General features: G+C 43.3%; 1 protein-coding gene across 3 annotated transcripts in view; it reads left to right on the top strand.

The window, feature by feature from the left end:
- Positions 1–21,317, top strand: part of LOC126237528 (uncharacterized) — a 202,548-nt gene that overhangs the window by 125,378 nt on the left and 55,853 nt on the right. For 2 of the 3 annotated variants that reach the window (XM_049947710.1, XM_049947712.1), the window contains one exon: positions 5,663–5,899. The exons of the other annotated variant lie outside the window; for it this stretch is intronic. In XM_049947710.1, the coding sequence (XP_049803667.1) occupies positions 5,663–5,899 (237 nt within the window). The remainder of the gene's footprint in view (positions 1–5,662; positions 5,900–21,317) is intronic. 3 annotated transcript variants of the gene reach the window in all.

Raw genomic sequence — 21,317 nt, 5'->3', positions numbered from 1 at the left:
TAACAAATGCTCAAACATCTATCAGTGGACTGCAGTGTTCATCTTATTACCATCTTCAATCGTCTCTGGAGCGTGAGTTGCCTTCTCTGGCAAGAAACTATCATCATCCAGGTAGTTAAATGGATAAGCGTCCTCTAGTGATGGAAAGCTATCTCCCAATTACTCTCACCATTATTCTGTGTAAGTTTCTCGAATGCATAGTGTGCGACCGGCTGTGTTGGCTCCTTGAATTTCGGGGCCCTCTGTCTCCGTCCAGTAGCAGTTTCTCCAAGGCGATTCCACTGCTGATAATTTGGTTGCCTGCTGGAGTCTACCATCTGGATAGCTTCTGACCGACATTAATACCATATTGCTGTCTTCTTTGACCTACAAAAGGTTTGTGGCATCACATTTTCATTACCTTATATTAGTAGGGTCTCTGGGTCTCCGCTTCTGATTTTTGTGTAGAGCTTCTTGTTATACCGTACTTTTTGGGTTCATGTTGGTGCTTTCCATAGTACCTCCCATATCAAAGAGAATGGGATCCCGCAGAGCTCTGTATGAAGTGTACCTCTTTTTTCCCTCTAGTGTGGGTGCTGCTCAACGCCGACTGCAGGGCACCATTCAGAATGTGCAGTCAAGGTCCCTCATACACGGCTCTGTATTCGATTACCAAGACTCATGTCATGCTGTTGCGCTCTTCATCCACAACCAGAAATTTACCTTAACGACCAGTTACTCAATGTGGTGGAGACTCGTCGCACTGGCCTTCGATGCCCAACTGACACGCCCTCCACAACTTCGCTACCTTAAGCAAAGGTGCTGGCTACACCTTAATACACAATACATGTCACTGCCTCAGTAACACCAGCTGGGATGCAGACTGCACTACCTCTCCACAGCTTTGCAAAGCCCATTCTGTCCTGTCTCGATAATGGGAGTCTGGCATGTGGTTCGCCATCACCCTCAGCATTGCGCTCACTGCACACGATACACAACGGTGATGTCTGATTTGCAAGAGGAGCCTTTCAAACTAGACCTGTGAACATCCTCCTCGTGGAGGCTGGGGTCCCCCCACTAACAATCAGGTGCCAATAACAGCTACTCAGTTATGCTTCACACGTTTGCATCTCCCCTAAGCATCCAAACTACAGTATCCTTTTTCCTAGTAGAGAGATCCAGCTCCCACAACAGAGATGGAGAATTAGGGTCACAATTGCAGTTCGACTACAGTGTGTGTGTCCTGGACTCCAACTTCCCTGACTGTCACCTCTTGTCAGAGAGCAATTGCTTATGCCCCCTTGGCATGTACCCCAGCCTCATATCTGTCTTGATTTATCCTTTGGACCAAAAGATTTGGTTAACCCCATGGAGTTTCGCCACCTGTTCCTGGCGCTTCATGATGCATTTCCAGATTCTGAATATGTGTGTGTGTGTGTGTGTGTGTGTGTGTGTGTGTGTGTGTGTGTGTGTGGAGACTTAACTGTAAAACCATGAGTAGGGAATTATATGTGGCAGACTTGTTAGTTTGATGTGGTCTAAGTTACCGTTTACTGTTCTTCCACAAATAGGATTGCCTTTATGTTTTGTTCTCATGCCATGCGCGAACTTATTCTTCTCGACTTTGACTCCAGGCAGGGTGATGCTGTAGGAGTATGTCTCACTATTTCCAGCTACTGAATGACAAACACCTCTTCAATGAGATTCTGCCGTATTCCCTCAAAACTATTCACATTAATTGTGAAGACAGATCCAATTATCAATAACTCATAACTTCAAATACATTATTCGGTATGTCTGATCACACCGACCTCAACTTACAATCTAAGATTTACAGTCTTCATTTGTCTTGAGCATTTATGCCATAATATGTCTGTTTTCTCCAGGGTGCTCATGACACCTTGAACGGGCATCGCAAAGGCATAAATGTCCACGTCTAGCTAGTGCTTCTCCACTCACCACGCCATGCTTTGCCTCTGCTGTGTTACATCACTGCATGGTATATTTGTCATACTGCGTAAATGTTTTTAAAAGACACAACCAAATTTCACCATCATGAGCGTCTTAAGTGGAACATATGTCATTCTCACGAATAACCCATTATACAGTGCAGGTTCATCCACTGAGACGAAAGAGGTCATGTAAAACTCCTTGAATGCTGTCTTTACAATTAAATGTCACATATTTGATATCATATTACAGCTTGTTACCCATTTCATTTTTCCTTAGTAAATATATATAAACATATAGAATATTTCCTTCAAATGTTCTCTAGTAAGTGACCATACCAAGGTGTTCATGTTAGATTGTTACACACTCAGAGGCAGTACAGTTGTGATTCTAGCTTACAGGGTTTGTATAAAAAGTAATGAGATTGAGCCTGTGAATCAAAATTTATTGTAGGTATTGCTACAACCACTTAGTACTCTTGAATGTATGACCCTTGAGAGTCAACAACCTGCTGCATGCGAGATTTCCACACTTCAAACGCTGCCTCGAACACTTGAATCCGGGATGGCCTTCAAAGCCCTCGTCGTGGCGGCTTGGACCTCCTCCAGGGTCCCATGACTGCGTCCTTTCAGGGAAGTTTTTAGTTTGTGAAACCAAAAAAAGTCTGGCGGGTCCACAACTGAACTGTAGGGGGTCTGGGGAATTGTTGGGATCCCTTTCTTGGCCAGGTAGCTGGCCACCATGAAGCAGGTGTGACTCGTTGGGTCCAGGGTAAATTTGTTTGTGCCAAACTAGTAAGGATACCCCTTTTGATAAAGTCACCAATTGTCACTCAACATGCCTTTTCCAACTTAATAATTGAGTTCATCCTTTTCTACGGGCAGATAGTGTGCAACCATTTGTTCTTTCAGATGAAAGTGTCCCTGTCCCCAGACTCCTCTACAGCAAATATGGTACAGGCCATTACTTTCTTGAGTGCATCTCAACTTATGTGTAGGAGAGCCTCCCTATAGGTCTGCCTACCCATTTCAACTCTCTCAGTTCACTTAAAGCAGAGTACACTTCACCGTATAAAATCTGTCTGCACAGTACCTCAATTTGACTTCTCACATCCTGACGGGAAGGGTTTTTTTTTTTACTTCTGGCATTGTACCCCCCCCCCCCCCCCCCCACACACACACACACACACACACACCTGTGTTAGCTTAGATAATGTTATTCCCATGTTCATATCTTTTTCTCTAAATCATTTATGTTTGTATTTAATATTATCCAAGCTAACACATACAGCTCAATGACTTATTAAAAATTACACAAGGCATACCAAGTAAGGACTGAAATTGCTCTTTTCATCCTTAGAAGAAGCAGCGGGTTTTATATTAGTGACAAAACCTGCCAGGGACGTTGAGATAACTCAAATACATCATTCAATATGTCTGACAACATAGAACTCAGCTTTAGATCTAAGATTTACAGTGTCCATTTGTTTACTCTAGGGCATTCATGACACCTTCAAGGGGTGTCACAATGGCATAAATGTCCACGTCTAGCAAGTGCTATTGCACTCGCCATGCCACACTTTGCTCCTGCTGTGTTACATCGCTCCATATGCACTGTCTACGCAGGTCTCAGATCGGGGCACGCACAGTATGTTTTTCACGCTACATAAAATGTTTATAAAAGACACAACCAAACAAATAACCCATGTTACACATCAGGCTCAGAAGTCAATGGATTAACCTGTTTTACACACACACACACACACACACAAGGTGCAGTGAACTACACTCCCTGCTGAATGGATGCAACAGCGTCTTTACTGCTGAATTGGTGGCCATAAAACGAGCCATTAGCCAAGCTAATCCTTACACTATCAAGATGCTTCTAATCTGCAATGACTACCTGACTAGACTACCGTCTATAGACCACGGTTACCCTCGTCACCCACTAATCGTGACTATCCAGGATCTTCTTCCAGACCTCCAAGCTGGATGGCCGGTCATCTTTGTTTGGACCTCTGGACATGTCGGGTTCTCAGGCAATGAACATGCCGACCTCTTGGCAAAATTGGCTACCGTAGTGCCGATTTTAGAAATCGAGATCCCAAAACTTTACCTTCAGTCGACTCTACACCGTCAGTTGTTGGAGGCCTGGAACTGGGAATGGTACCCCAGGACTTCCCAACAAAAAGCTGAGGATGTTAAAGGAGGTCACAACCACATGGCAGTCTTCCTCTCAAACTTCTCACAGGGACCTGAGGGCACACCTTATTGCCGAAGTGGCACCTGCCTAATGGTGGCCCACTTCCTACTAGACTGCCCAAATTTGGATGCTTTGTGGCAAACTCGAAACCTTCCTGATGCACTACCTCTGGTGCTAGTGGATAACACCAAAGCAGCTGACCTGGTTTTATGAGGTGGGGCACTTTGGTCTCATTGACCACCCAATGTTTTGGAGGGGCACTGCTTGCATGCTCTGGAACAGAGTTCTCCTGCCGGCCCTTGCTCTGTGGTCTGGCCTGGCCTCTGCTCTTCCCACATTTTATTCTCCTTATTCTTTTATATTTGCGATTTTTTAAAAGTTTTGTTTTGTCCTTTCTAAAATTTTATCATCTCTGTGCTGGTCATTTTCTTGGGGTAACAGATGGTGAGATAGTGCTGCTGGGCTGCAGAGTCTCCAAGTGCATTCTGAGCAGAGCTGTTTGCCCACCTGACCTCCTCCTCACTCCAGTCCTACTTCTCCTCGATTTTACCTCTGTCTTATTGTACGTCGGTTACAGTCGGGCTTCCCAGTATTTGCCTTTTGTATCCTCCCTCTAGGAATAATTCCTGGTTTGATACATGTAGGATGAAGGGCTGATAACCTCAGTTTGGTACCTTTAACTCCAACCAACCTACCTATAGCTCTATCCATCACAGGGCAGTCAGACAGACTAGGTTTTGGTTATAGTTAGATCATTTTCTGTAATTTGTTTTGTTTACTTGTCATCTGCAGTGCTGAAATGTTAATGTATTGAACATAAGGTAAGCTTCTGTTTCTGGACACACAAAGTTATAGTGTTCTGCCCTGGTAATCTTCTAACAGTCATCGATCACTCTAATGTGCATTTCTGTTAATTCACTCCACCCTAGACACTTATTCCTAATGAATCCTATTAAGTGTCTTTGAAATTGAGATCAGAGGGGTGGAGGGGCAGGGCATCTCATCTCATTTTTATTTTCCACTACTTTAAATGTGAATCAGAAAACTTCTAGTGAAGCTCTGGTAAAGTTACATCCTGTTTAGAAAAATATTTGCAAAATTTGATATTTAGGTTTGAGCCCCATCCTGGCTTACAGTTTTGACACACTAAGTTTTCTATGCAGTATATACTTTGTTAAAGAATGAATATAGTTCATCTCAGAAATGCAAGTACCTTGCTGTTTTTCTTTTCTGCCAGCTTTTCTTTTGGGCTTGCGCAATTTAAAGACTACGAAAGTACTTTCTGTACCGGTATATCTTCATTTGCCCTAACTTTTTCTCTTAATGGATAAAAGTGAAAACCTGCTACAAAAATTATTTTGTGGCATAGTGGTGCATCAGAATCACTTTTTGTGATGATTTTGTTAGTCTTGACAATGTTCTTAACTTAGTTGTGAAGAATCCAATTGCTAACTGAAATTTCCCTATAGCAATAAGTGAAACCTTACATCTCTTAGTCCTAAATTTACTGTAATTTCCTCAAATTCTGTAGGTTTGTTGCGATTGCAAACCCATCCGTGAGTACTGGCGACTGTTTGACGTCACCGAGAGGACAGCTAGGTTCAGCCACCGCACAATGCGTCGCTGCTACACCTGCTGCAGGCCATTAGTAGACACTATTGTCCACTTTGGGGAAACTGGAAAACTGAAATGGCCAATAAATTGGTCTGGCGCATGTCAGGCTGCTGAAAAAGCTGATGTCATCTTGTGCATGGGATCCAGTCTGAAGGTAAAAATTTTGACATGGGACTTAGAACACTGTATTACTTGGGTTTCCTCCAGTATGCTTCTTAAAGTAGTTACCAGTCCCTAAGTATTATAAAAAGGATACATTGCTACTCACCATAGGGAGGAAATGTTGAGTCACAACAAAAAGACTGCTAAGTGTGTGAATTTTTAGCCAAAAAGCCTTCTTCTAAAGTAGTTAACACACACATCCACACAAGCACAGCTAATGCACACGAGTTGCTTGCAGTCCGGCTCCACTGACCAGAGACAGTGGTCATGTCCTCCATATGGTGAGTAGCAATCTGTACTCACCATAAATTCTTATTATTCCTTCCTGGATTTTCCATTGTTTGATTTTATCAGTTACTCATTTATTGATGTTTCTTTTTACTCTCATTTCATCTGTTGTTTGTTTTGTCAAAGTATGACTGATTATATTCTACATGGACACAGTAATGTATGACTCATATTTCACCCAATACCAAGATTGGCTAATTTTTTTAATTCAATAAGCTATTAACTTGTGTGATGTCGTTTAATCAGATTGCAGGCTGAAATGAAATGTATGTGAATATTTTGTTTGGATGGTAGGTACCGTACAGGTTTACTTCTCAAGTTGACGCAGTATATTTATGCATTCATCAACATCTTAGTGTCTCTCTTCATTTAAACAATTACAAAATACCTTCCCTAATGTTATGGTATCTGCAAATCTCTTTATGCTCCTCCAAACAGTCATTAATATTAGCATAATAAAGAAAACAAAAGTGGAGGAGGAGGGGAACCAAATTCGAGGATTGATTTAGTCATTACTTTTTGATTAGGGTGCCTAATGTCTTGTTGATTAGCACAAACCATAAAATGTTTTGAGTTGGAAATGCCAAATGTGTTCTGAGTGGTACAATCCCCACTTGAAATCTGATCCACTTAGTCCCGTGCTCACTCACTTTTACCTGTGCATACAAATAGGAGTTGGGAGTCTGAACCAGTAATCCTGAGTATACACTAAACTTTCCTGCCTAACAGTTCAGGTGGATCAGATGCATCACAGAATTCCAAAACATATACCACATACATGCCATTGTCAGTTAGTTTAGGGGCAGATTAGATGGTAAACAGATTGCTCTCTGTTGTATGAAGCACGCACATTTAAATATGGTGTACTGAAATTTGTACGTCATAAGCTTTGGACACTGGTAGGTTCTTTGGCTAGAGGAATCCGTGTGTCATAAAACAGTGCCCTATCCAGAGACACACTAAAACTACTCCATTCCACCTCAGTGGCAAGGAGGAACAACTCCACGGTTCCATTGGCTCAGCACACAGTTGCTCAACACCACACACTAACTTCCAGCCCTCTCTCTCGAACAGCAACGTGTGCAGGTTATGCCACAATATTTTCTATGTAGGCATCTTTAGCTGCTTTATATGTGGTATATTTCCATTACGTACCACCTACCTCTTTACCCTGCAGAATGTCCCGTTAAGTGGGGAAGAATATTCTGTAAAGTTTGGACTTAATCTGCTGGGTACATGTGATGGATAACCTGTACTACACTTAATAGAGTTCAGCAGTGGCACGATTACACTTCATCTGCTTGATTGCCCTCGATTCTGTATACATTTTGAGACTGAATACAGTTTTTAATTAGATAAGTGACTGTTGATGATAAATTCCTTGTACACCTCTGAGCAGGCAGTGGAAGTCCCTTCGTGAGACCCATTAGTGTGAACAACGTAGTTACTGTGGCCACCTAAAATTTTGTGTAACATCTAAAATGATTCTTGGTCTTGTGGACCATTGTGGTGAACGACACTATTCTTGCTCAAATTCAGAAATAAGGTCAACACAAAATGTCTTTGTCTGTAGCTTATCATAAATATTAAGTGAAATTATTCACAATTTGTTAGCTGCATTGCATGCTGATCAGTATTGGAGCTTCATGCCAAAGTGAGCAACTTTATGGGGTGCCAATGATAAAAACAAAATCTTTTTGATGAAAGGAGTCCACTCAACAAAAAGCAGAAGCACTGAGTTGTCAATAAACACACGCAAAGGAAAGAAAATGCAGTAGGTTTTGGAGTTATCCTTTGACAGGCTAGATACATAAAACACACACACACACACACACACACACACACACACACACACACACACACACACACACCTACCTCTGCCCCTACATTAGGCCACCTGGACTAAGAGTGCCGGTGCTCTGTTTCTTGGCAAATGGACTGGTTATGGTGGAGATAATGTCACATGGAGTGGGTAGAAGGAGAGGAATGTGTAAGACAGGGAGAGGAAATGGGCGGGTGGGGGGGGGGGGGGGGATGGCTTACAGTTCACAGGGAGGCAGTCAGTTTGCCAGCTAGGAATGTGGCAGGTGTATGGGCTAGTGTATGTAGCTGTGCATACTGAAGTTGATGTAGGGACGTGAATTGGGAGGGGGTGACAGGGCGGAGGAAGGAGAAACTGTCGGATGGAGGGTGCGGCAGCACTAGGCTACACGAGACCGAGACCAGCACGAGTATGGGAGCGGAGGAAGTGTTGCAAAGATAACTCCCATATCTGTAGTTCTGAGAAGCTGGTGCTGAAGGGAAGGACCCAGATGGCTCAGGTTGTGAAGCAGCCATTGAAATCGAGCATGTGATTGGCTATTTATCCTGGTGGGCAACTGGCCGGTGATTGTACCGACCTAAAGACCTGTGTGGTATTCACAGCAGTGTCGGTACAAGACGTGGCTGCTTTTGCAGGTGGCACAGGCTCTGATAGAATAGAATAAGTGTGTGACATGACTGGAGTCCATCCCCATGCCACTCCCACTCTCAACCCCTCGCCATCTGCCTAATCCATTCACCCGGCACATACTCAGGTACCCCGTCAAGAGGCAACCGGGCCCCGTGTGAAAGCAGCCATAACACGTACCAACTCTGTTTAAAACACTGCACAGTCTTTTATGTTGGTTTGACTACCAACTAGCTCTCTACCAGTCCGAATGACCACTGCCAAATTGTTATCTGCAGCAAAGTTGACACAACATGCAGCTGAGTGCAAGCAGCTCAATTTTAATGGCTGCTTCACAGCCCAGCCATCTGGATCCTTACTTCCACAACCAGCTTATCTTCATTACGCAGATGCTAGTTCATTACAATATGCCCTCTGCCCCTGTAATCATCCTGACCTCAATCTCAGGTAACTCAATTTCACCACTCCCTGCACCTGACAGTTTCCCCTTCCTATGTACTGTCACCCCCTCCCAATTCACTTCCCCATGACATCTTTAGTGTGGACTGCTCCCTACTGGTCCTACAATTGCACATTACATGTGCTAGCCCTTATACCTGCCACCTTTCCCTCCCACCTGGGTGACAAACTGACTGCATCCCTGTGAGCCACCAGCCATCCACGCCAAGTCCCTCTCCCTGCCTCCTGCCTTCCTCTCCTTCTACCCACCCCACATTACACAACCAGTCAACGTGCCGAGACACTAATCGTTGGCACTGGTAGTCCAGCCAGCACAATGTGGATGCAAAGTCATGTATCTGTGCAGCACGTGTGCATTTTCTTTGTATATTTTACTCTAGCTCTTCAAAGAACAACTGAGAATAATAAGTTTTCCTTCGTTTATGCGTGCTTATTGACAACTTGACGCTTCTGCTCTTCAGTGAGTGGTCTCCTTTAATTTACAAGTATTTACATTCCACAAGAACTTCCCTACAACAGATGTCAAACAATAGTGTCTAAAAACCATCATACCATGTTTAAGAGTAAATTGAGCATGCTTTGTGTTGTGACTGTTTTTATGATACTGATAAGGAGGATGCTTTATGCAGGAGACTCATTTGTGAAGGTGTGTAATATCTGAGTCTTGAAAAGGATATAAAAGTTACTCAACTAGGGTGTGGAAGTATTTAGACACTATTCTTCGCCACAAATTTGAAATTGATTTCCTTCTTTACAGTGGCTAATTACCATTACTGTACCTAAACAACATAACATCAATACTAGCACTTCTGGGTGCATCCTGAATCGCACATTACGCACAGGCATGACAGTATGACTGAATTTTGCTGAAATGGCGGTCCTATCCTACTGTGATCATGCCACCACCTGCCTTGATATACACACACCACTGTTGTAAGGATGCAAAAAAACTTAAATACAGTGCTGCAATTTGTGTCGAGAGACTTGAGTATACTAAACAACAGGCAGATTCAAACTTTTTGATTTTTAAAAAAAAAAAAAAAAAAAAAAAAATCACTTCCTTATCCATGTAGTGTAAAATTTGTGAGTTTAGGAAATTTGTAATTGGTAGAAATAGATAAGCTGTGCTAAAGCAGAGTGGTTATATGAGGGAAGATCAGAAAGTAACGCACAGTAATTTTACTACCAAAAAGTTTAATAGGTTCAAAAACAAAGAAGTCAGAAATGAACTTACATCATCAGTGTTCTCAGCATATTTCTCGCATCATGACACCAGTTATGTGCCCTGTTCATAGAAATCTGAGGACTGCTGATTTCACTACCGCATTTTTTGTAAAGCGTTTGCCGGTCAGGAATTTATTCATGGAACCAAACAAATGAAACTCCGACGGTGCAATGTCCGGACTGTATGGTGGATGCTGGAGCACCTCCCACCCAAATTTGATGATTTTTGTTATGAACAGGAGCAACAACATGAGGCAGTGTCATGAAGTTTGACACTGTCAGCAAGAATGTTGTGACATTTGTCATGGAGGGAACAATGGAACTTAACCAAGCTTTTAATGTAGGCTGCAGCATTCACAGTGGTCCTATGTTCAGCAAAGTACATCAGTAACACACCATGCATATACCAGAACATTGTCACAAGCAGATTGGGTCATTTTGATTTTTTTTTTTATATACTGGGGAACCAGCCCGTTTCCACTCCATAGAGGCTTGCCCAGTATTGGGCGTGTAATGCTAAGTCCACGACTAGTCACGAGTGATGAGTCCTTTCAGAAAGCCGTACCGTTCTGTGGCGTAACACATTAAGTGATCTAAGATTTTGTCGTCATTCACTGGCCCTTGAAGTTGTCTGTCAGGTTGTTGAGCACCCAGGGAGCACGAACTTACAAAATTTCAATGTGTCACAAACAATATTGTACATTGCATCACAGGAAATGTCAAACAACTGCAATAATGTTTGCAGTTGCAAAATTGCTTCCTCGATGGCTCCGACATTCTGTGGCACCGCAGCTGTTACCGGATGCCAAGAGTGTGGTGAATCACTTAGGTTCATACTGCCCTCTCAGAAGAATGTACACACTCGCCAACATTGCTACGATCCGTACAGTCGTCCCCATATGCGCCACACACATCCCTCTGACTTTCACTCGGTTTATGTCCTTCAGCCCACAAATATCGAATCACACTTCGTCACTCTTCACAAGTTGATGGCAGTAACAGGTGCACCGTGTTTGTTCTGTAATTCGGACTTCTCTCTCTAGAGCTGCCTGAAAACAAAATACCCTCTACAGTGCAAACTTCAAAGTGTTTCAACCTGAAATTTCAACATTTCAGCTGTACTGCCAGGGGAGGAAAAAAAAATTGTGCATTACTTTCCAGTCTTTTCTCAAACATTATGCCAAAGAAGTTGGAAAAGGTCAATCAGAATTGAATTTGATGGCACTTAATGTGAGTAGTTTATGAGAAAATATTAAAACAAGAATAGAAGGAGCATCACAAAACAGTTATCAAAGTGAGAGGAGGGTGGGGGAGAACAGTATCATCTTGGCTATCAGAAAAGCATTGAAAATGTATTACGAAAATCAACAGGAAATCTCATGGGGCCAAAGAAGTAAACGGCCAATTTCAGAAATGAGCTGATACAGGTAGTAAAGGTAAAGGTAACATTCTGCATTCCGGCCCTCAGGCAGACCCCCAGGCCCGATCAGTCGTCGTTTCACCTTCCACTAGTGGCATGATCGGATGTCGTATAAAGGGACACACGGTCAGCACCTATTTTCCCAATTGTTTTAGGGTTTCTCAACCTCTGAACTGCTACTGTTCGGTCGAATAGCTCCTCAGTCAGTATCGCGAGGCTCGGTGCATCCTGTACTGGTCTCCAACCGAGGACAGATCCCTGGCAGCACTGGGAAGGGATCCCAGGTGTCTGACTCGGCAGTCGTGGTCAGTTCAGAGAGACTGGAGACTTATCCAGTACATGTAAACCAGTTATTGAAGTAATACAAAAATGTAATGGTATACATTAAGAAATGGCTGAGAAGAGCACCTGGTCCCAGTTGAAGATTCATCAATAATTCAAGAACAGTCTTAATCGCATTTATTATTGTTATAATATCAGACACTAATATAATATAACGGCATACACTATAACGGCAGGTTTCCTGCCATTATGTAGACAGGAGTGACACCACCAGCAGTCGACCAATGGTGTAAACACTCAGAAGATGACCCCTACGTCGGCTTGAAACCAGTTGGCGGTATTATAACAACAATAAATGCGATTAAGACTGTTCTTGAATTATTGGTTAATCATACTAACAAGACTTTTGGCCAGGCGAATACAGGGTTATGAATACAAAGTCAAATAGGGGTAATGCAGGAGTAGGTTTAATAATGAATAAAAAAATAGGAATGCGGGTAAGCTACTACAAACAGCATAGTGAGCATTATTGTGGCCAAGATAGACACGAAGCCCACGCCTACTACAGTAGTACACGTTTATATGCCAACTAGCTCTGCAGATGACGAAGAAATTGAAGAAATGTATGTTGAAATAAAAAAATTATTCAGATAGTGAAGGGAAACGAAAATTTAATAGTCATGGGTGACTGGAATTCAGTAGTAGGAAAATGGAGAGAAGGAAATGTAGTAGGTGAATATGGATTGGGGTTAAGAAATGAAAGAGGAAGCTGCCTGGTAGAATTTTGCACAGAGCACAACTAAATCATAGCTAACACTTGGTTCAAGAATCATAAAAGGAGGTTGTATACCTGGAAGAAGCCTGGAGATACTGACAGGTTTCAGATAGATTATGTAATGGTAAGACAGAGATTTAGGAACCAGGTTTTAAATTGTAAGACATTTCCAGGGGCAGATGTGGACTATGACCACAATCTATTGGTTATGAACTGTAGATTAAAACTGAAGAAACTGCAAAAAAGGTGGGAATTTAAGGAGATGGGATCTGGATAAACTAACTAAACCAGAGGCTGTACAGTGTTTCAGGGAGAGCGTAAGGGAACAAATGGCAGGAATGGGGCAAAGAAATACAGTAGAAGAAGAATGGGTAACTTTGAGGGATGAAGTAGTGAAGGCAGCAGACGATCAAGTATGTAAAAAGACGAGGGCTAATAGAAATCCTTGGGTAACAGAAGAAATATTGAATTTAATTGATTAAAGGAGAAAATATAAAAATGCAGTAAATGAAGCAGGCAAAAAGGAATACAAACGTCTCAATAATGAGATCGACAGGAAGTGCAAAATGGCTAAGCAGGGATGGCTAGAGGATAAATGTAAGGATGTAGAGGCTTATCTCACTAGGGGTAAGATAGGTACTCCCTACAGGAAAATTAAAGAGGCCTTTGGAGAAAAGAGAACCACTTGTATCAATATTAAGAGCTCAGATGGAAACCCAGTTCTAAGCAAAGTAGGAAGGTGGAAGGAGTATATACAGGGTCTATACAAGGGCAATGTACTTGAGGACAATATTATGGAAATGGAAGAGGATGTAGATGAAGATGAAATGGGAGATATGATACTGCGTGAAGAGTTTGCCACTGAAAGACCTGAGTCGAAACAAGGTCCCAGGAGTAGACAACATTCCATTTGAACTACTGACAGCCTTGGGAAAGCCAGTCCTGACAAAACTCTACCATCTGGTGAGCAAGATGTATGAGACAGGCGAAATACCCTCAGACATCAAAAATAATATAATAATTCCAATCCCAAAGAAAGCAGGTGTTGACAGATGTGAAAATTACCGAACTATCAGTTTAATAAGTCACGGCTGCAAAATACTGACGCGAATTCTTTACAGACGAATGGAAAAACTAGTAGAAGCTGACCTAGGGGAAGATCAGTTTGGATTCTGTAGAAATATTGGAACACGTGATTGCGTTCCCCGACAATGGCAAAAGTGTAGGCTATTATGAAACTGTGTGCACATGCCTGTATTCCTAGCTGAGTGACCTGTGTGAACTCTTATCAGGCAATTCTTGTGCCACATATTCTTATCATTTAATGGTAATGGCCGTGGTGAAGGGACATATATTCCAAGCTGTTGCATTAAGAGAGAAAGCCCACACTTGTAAATAAGGTAGCAGATTGGAAAGTAAGGCTACAGTGATCAACATGTAATATGTTTATCCTCTGCTCCCTACTGCTTCTAAGTACTGCAGCAGGATTCTAATTTTTCATACCACAATTTTCCCTGTTCATTTGTACAAGATTTTAGATAGAGGAGGCCACTGACTTTATAGCTTCAAAAAAAAAAGGGGGGGGGGGGGTCTTGAGGGCCAAAATAACAAGATCTGCATCTACATCAGCATATATACTCCAAAAGCCAGCAGATGTCCCATGTTAGAGGGAACCTTGTACTACTACTGCTGCTGCTGCTGCTGCTGCTGGTACTCATTCCCTTTGGTGCACCACATGCTGAAGGGCTAGGGAAAAAATGACTCTCTCTGTGTCTTCCCGTGAGCTCAAATTTCTAGTATCTTGTCTGTGTGGTCCTTAAGCAAAATATATGTTGACAGCAATAGAATTATTCTGCAGTCAACTACAAATGTTGGTTCCCTAAATTTCTTCAATAGTGTTTCCTAAAAGAATGTAGTTTTCCCTCCAGAGATTCCCATTTGAGTTCATGGAGCAGCTCAACAGTACTCATGTTGATTGAACCCACCAATTTCTTTTATGTCTTCCTTTAATCCAACTTGGTGGGGTTCCCAAACGCTCAAGTAGTACTCGAGAATGAGTTGCAGTAGTGTTCAGTATAATCTATTATAAAGATGAACTATTTCATATTGCTTTGCAACATTATTCCCAGTAGAATTTGGTGTTCAGTTCCCATTCGAGCTAGGCACATGCAGTACAAAGCTTTTGGTTTAGCTCGGAACAGTGGCCATTTCTACAGCCATTCGAACAACTGGCTCCTATCACCTATGTTACGTTATATTCAGCAAAGTTAGAACGAAAAATTGGAGCTGGGCCACCAGCATATCGGATTGTGGTTCCACGTCCATAAACCAAGGAATGTTTCTTAAGTGTGTCACTTATATGTTTGATCTGTACGAATCATTTAAAATTTTGTAACACATACACATAATTAATGGCCACTGCATTGTTTCGTGAAAGCTTTATTCTTTGCCATGATATAAGCACATGGTTTGCAAGACTATGAAAAACGCCTAGTCAACAAAAATCTAAATTAGCAGCCAAGCTATGGTGGTCTAATGAAAAAAATTATGGTAGACTAAAAGTTTGGAAACAGAATGACAGTGCTCCTGTCATTGCACAAAAAAGGCCAATTATGTCCTGAATAGAATTAGGGATTTAAAGGAGGGGTACTAGCTTTTTGACTTACTTGGCAGCTTCAGTGACATTTAGATCAAAACATCTTGACATATTCACACCATACTTATGCAGCAGTGAGCTCTCTCAGCTGCAAGGCACACCAGCACAGTGCAATTTATGTGCTAAAGTCCCTGATCCTGTGCCCAAAAATTCATAAAATTTGCCAGCCATAGTAAATAGTATATGTCATCATGTGGTTGAAGAGAATACATGTACGAGGTGCATTCAAGTTCTAAGGCCTCCGATTTTTTTTCTAATTAACTACTCACCCGAAATAGATGAAACTGGCGTTACTTCTCGACGTAATCGCCCTGTAGACGTACACATTTTTCACAACGCTGATGCCACGATTCCATGGCAGCGGCGAAGGCTTCTTTAGGAGTCTGTTTTGACCACTGGAAAATCGCTGAGGCAATAGCAGCACGGCTGGTGAATGTGCGACCACAGAGAGTGTCTTTCATTGTTGGAAAAAGCCAAAAGTCACTAGAAGCCAGGTCAGGTGAGTAGGGAGCATGAGGAATCACTTCAAAGTTGTTATCACGAAGAAACTGTTGCGTAACGTTAGCTCGATGTGCGGGTGCGTTGTCTTGGTGAAACAGCACACGCGCAGCCCTTCCCGGACGTTTTTGTTGCAGTGCAGGAAGGAATTTGTTCTTCAAAACATTTTCGTACGATGCACCTGTTACCGTAGTGCCCTTTGGAACACAATGGGTAAGGTTTACGCCCTCGCTGTCCCAGAACATGGACACCATCATTTTTTCAGCACTGGCGGTTACCCGAAATTTTTTTGGTGGCGGTGAATCTGTGTGCTTCCATTGAGCTGACTGGCACTTTGTTTCTGGATTGAAAAATGGCATCCACGTCTCATCCATTGTCACAACAAACGAAAAGAAAGTCCCATTCATGCTGTCGTTGTGCGTCAACATTGCTTGGCAACGTGCCACACGGGCAGCCATGTGGTCGTCCGTCAGCATTCGTGGCACCCACCTGGATGACACTTTTCGCATTTTCAGGCGTCATGCAGGATTGTGTGCACAGAGCCCACAGAAATGACAACTCTGGAGGCGATCTGTTCAACAGTCATTCGGCAATCCCCCAAAACAATTCTCTCCACTTTCTTGATCATGTCATCAGACCAGCTTGTGCGAGGCCGAGTTTGTTTCAGTTTGTTGTCACACGATGTTCTGCCTTCATTAAACTGTCGCACCCACGAACGCACTTTCGACACATCCATAACTCCATCACCACATGTCTCCTTCAACTGTCGATGAATTTAAATTGGTTTCACACCACGCAAATTCAGAAAACGAATGATTGCACGCTGTTCAAGTAAGGAAAACGTCGCCATTTTAAGTATTTAAAACAGTTCTCATTCTCGCCGCTGGTGGTAAAATTCCATCTGCCGTACGGTGCTGCCATCTCTGGGACGTATTGACAATGAACGCGGCCTCATTTTAAAACAATGCGCAGTTTCTATCTCTTTCCAGTCCGGAGAAAAAAAATCAGCGGCCTTAGAACTTGAATGCACCTCGTAATAGCTAAAAAAGTTTTCCTGGGGTGAATTTGTTCCTAGAGGGACGCTGGAACAGTTTTGCATGAATATGTCACAATATTTTATTTAAATGTGTCTGAAGCTGCCAGATAAGTCAAAGAGCTAGTCCCTATCTTTTACACCCCGAACTTCATTCAGGACATATTCATCCTTTCATGTGCTACAATAGGAGCATTTTTCATTTTGTTTTAATCAACATGACTGTGTCAAGCACACCACTAACATTATGTTTGAACATTAGAGGATCGCTTTTCCTACACATCTGTACTAACTTACCTAATGCATATTGGAGAACCTATTCCAGATGATTGGACTTCATTAACCGTTTGCAATGGGGCACAGTTTCAAATGCTTCCCAGAAATGTAGGAATATGGAATCTGCCTGTTGCCCTTCATCCATGTTTTGCAGGATATCATATTGTGGGGTAAATAATCAGAATGGTTGTTACTTCATTATGTTGTTATGAAAAGACGCTTAAATTGTCTGTGCCTGCTTTACACATCCTACGCGATTTACAACTTTTTTTGCGATCAGCTAGAAAACGATGGAGAATGTACTGACCATAATTTACAGTCTGCAAGACAATGTTACTTTTTGTACTCATTGAAAGAAAATGTTCCTACTTGTGTTCCTATTTGCTGCGCAAGATCAGAAACTATGACTATAAATAAAAGTTTTGAGTTTTAACAAGACTGATATATTCAGTCAAAGTTCACAGGCACAAAATATAAGTCTTAATCCTAGCAGATATCCCTATCAGAAACAGCATTATTAACAACAGTTCAGAGGTGACATCTATGGGATGTTCCAAATAAAATTGTCTGTCACCAAAATTTAATTGCTTGCCTTAAAAGTGGAAAATAATTTCATGCCACGTGCCACATAGTTTTGTCAACATTACGGGCAGCACCCAAACAGTTACTTCCGTGAAATCTAGCCGCCTGGTTCTGATGATGTCAGAGGCACTGTGCATGCAGCTGTTTGACTGACAAGGAGAGGTTGAGAGCTTAGTGTGAAGTCTCCCCTCCTGTCTCTCTGGCTGTCGGTATATATATATATATATATATATATATATATATATATATATATATATATATATATATATATATATATACAAAGATGATGTGACTTACCGAACAAAAGTGCTGGCAGGTCGATAGAAACACAAACATACACACGAAATTCTAGCTTTCGAAACCAACGGTTGCTTCGTCAGGAAAGAGGGAAGGAGAGGGAAAGACGAAAGGATGTGCACTTTAAGGGAGAGGGTAAGGAGTCATTCCAATCCCGGGGGCCTAAAGACTTACCTTAGGGGGCAAAAAAGGACGGGTATACACTCGCGCGCCCACACACACACACACACACACACACACACACACACACACATCCATCCGCACATACACAGACACAAGCAGACATTTGTAAAGGCAAAGAGTTTGGGCAGAGATGTCAGTCGAGGCGGAAGTACAGAGGCAAAGATGTTGTTGAAAGACAGGTGAGGTATGAGCGGCGGCAAATTGAAATTAGCGGAGATTGAGGCCTGGCGGATAACGAGAAGAGAGGATATACTGAAGGGCAAGTTCCCATCTCCGGAGTTCTCACAGGTTGGTGTTAGTGGGAAGTATCCAGATAACCCGGACGGTGTAACACTGTGCCAAGATGTGCTGGCCGTGCACCAAGGCATGTTTAGCCACAGGGTGATCCTCATTACCAACAAACACTGTCTGCCTGTGTCCATTCATGCGAATGGACAGTTTGTTGCTGGTCATTCCCACATAGAAAGCTTCACAGTGTAGGCAGGTCAGTTGGTAAATCACGTGGGTGCTTTCACACGTGGCTCTGCCTTGATCGTGTACATCTTCCGGGTTACAGGACTGGAGTAGGTGGTGGTGGGAGGATGCATGGGACAGGTTTTGAACCGGGGGCGGTTACAAGGATAGGAGCCAGAGGGTAGGGAAGGTGGTTTGGGGATTTCATAGGGATGAACTAAGAGGTTACGAAGCTTAGGTGGACGGCGGAAAGACACTCTTGGTGGAGTGGGGAGGATTTCATGAAGGATGGATCTCATTTCAGGGCAGGATTTGAGGAAGTCGTATCCCTGCTGGAGAGCCACATTCAGAGTCTGATCCAGTCCCGGAAAGTATCCTGTCACAAGTGGGCCACTTTTGTGGTTCTTCTGTGGGAGGTTCTGGGTTTGAGGGGATGAGGAAGTGGCTCTGGTTATTTGCTTCTGTACCAGGACGGGAGGGTAGTTGCGGGATGCGAAAGCTGTTGTCAGGTTGTTGGTGTAATGGTTCAGGGATTCCGGACTGGAGCAGATTCGTTTGCCACGAAGACCTAGGCTGTAGGGAAGGGGCCGTTTGATATGGAATGGGTGGCAGCTGTCATAATGGAGGTACAGTTGCTTGTTGGTGGGTTTGATGTGGACGGACGTGTGAAGCTGGCCATTGGACAGGTGGAGGTCAACATCAAGGAAAGTGGCATGGGATTTGGAGTAGGACCAGGTGAATCTGATGGAACCAAAGGAGTTGAGGTTGAAGAGGAAATTCTGGAGTTCTTCTTCACTGTGAGTCCAGATCATGAAGATGTCATCAATAAATCTGTACCAAACTTTGGGTTGGCAGGCCTGGGTAACCAAGAAGGCTTCCTCTAAGTGCCCCATGAATAGGTTGGCGTACGAGGGGGCCATCCTGGTACCCATGGCTGTTCCCTTTAATTGTTGGTATGTCTGGCCTTCGAAAGTGAAGAAGTTGTGGGTCAGGATGAAGCTGGCTAAGGTAATGAGGAAAGAGGTTTTCGGTAGGGTGGCAGGTGATCGGCGTGAATGGAAGTGCTCCATCGCAGCGAGGCCCTGGACGTGCGGAATATTTGTGTATAAGGAAGTGGCATCAATGGTTACAAGGATGGTTTCCGGGGGTAACAGACTGGGTACGGATTCCAGGTGTTCGAGAAAGTGGTTGGTGTCTTTGATGAAGGATGGGAGACTGCACGTAATGGGTTGAAGGTGTTGATCTACGTAGGCAGAGATACGTTCTGTGGGGGCTTGGTAGCCAGCTACAATGGGACGGCCGGGATGATTGGGTTTGTGAATTTTAGGAAGAAGGTAGGGGTGCGGGGTGTTGGTGGGGTCAGGAGGTTGATGGAGTCAGGTGAAAGGTTTTGTACGGGGCCTAAGGTTCTGAGGATTCCTTGAAGCTCCGCCTGGACATCAGGAATGGGATTACCTTGGCAAACTTTGTATGTAGTGTTGTCTGAAAGCTGACGCAGTCCCTCAGCCACATACTCCCGACGATCAAGTACCACGGTTGTGGAACCCTTGTCCGCCGGAAGAATGACGATGGATCGGTCAGCCTTCAGATCACGGATAGCCTGGGCTTCAGCAGTGGTGATGTTGGGAGTAGGATTAAGATTTTTTGAGAAGGATTGAGAGGCAAGGCTGGAAGTCAGAAATTCCTGGAAAGTTTGGAGAGGGTGATTTTGAGGAAGAGGAGGTGGGTCAGGCTGTGACGGAGAACGGAACTGTTCCAGGCAGTGTTCACTTTGGATAGTGTCTTGGGGAGTTGGACCATTAGGAGTAGGATTAGGATCATTTTTCTTCGTGGCAAAGTGATATTTCCAGCAGAGAGTACGGGTGTAGGACAGTAAATCTTTGACAAGGGCTGTTTGGTTGAATCTGGGAGTGGGGCTGAAGGTGAGTTCTTTGGATAGGACAGAGGTTTCGGATTGGGAGAGAGGTTTGGAGGATAGGTTAACTACTGAATTAGGGTGTTGTGGTTCCAGATTGTGTTGATTGTAATTTTGAAGTTTTGGTGGGAGTGGAGCTGGAAGTGGGAGATTGAGTAGATGGGAGAGACTGGGTCTGTGTGCAATGATAGGAGGTTGAGGTTTGCTGGAAAGGTTGTGAAGGGTGAGTGAGTTGCCTTTCCGGAGGTGGGAAACCAGGAGATTGGATAGTTTTTTGAGGTGGAGGGTGGCATGCTGTTCTAATTTGCGGTTGGCCTGTAGGAGGATGCTCTGAACAGCCGGTGTGGATGTGGGAGAGGAAAGATTGACGACTTTTATTAAGGATAGGAGTTGACGGGTGTGTTCATTGGCTGAGTTGATGTGTAGGTGAAGGATTAGGTGGGTGAGTGCAATGGATTGTTCAGTTTGGAACTGGTATAGCCATTCTCGAACGCCTGGAATCCCTACCCAATCTGTTAGCCCCGGAAACCATCCTTGTAACCATTGATGCCACTTCCTTATACACAAATATTCCGCACGTCCAGGGCCTCGCTGCGATGGAGCACTTCCTTTCACACCGA

The sequence above is a fragment of the Schistocerca nitens genome, chromosome 2 (genome assembly GCF_023898315.1).
Source record: "Schistocerca nitens isolate TAMUIC-IGC-003100 chromosome 2, iqSchNite1.1, whole genome shotgun sequence".
NCBI classification, from domain to species: Eukaryota; Metazoa; Arthropoda; class Insecta; order Orthoptera; family Acrididae; genus Schistocerca; species Schistocerca nitens.
Note: the sequence above shows the minus strand (reverse complement) of the source record. Positions and strands in the feature narration are given on the sequence as shown.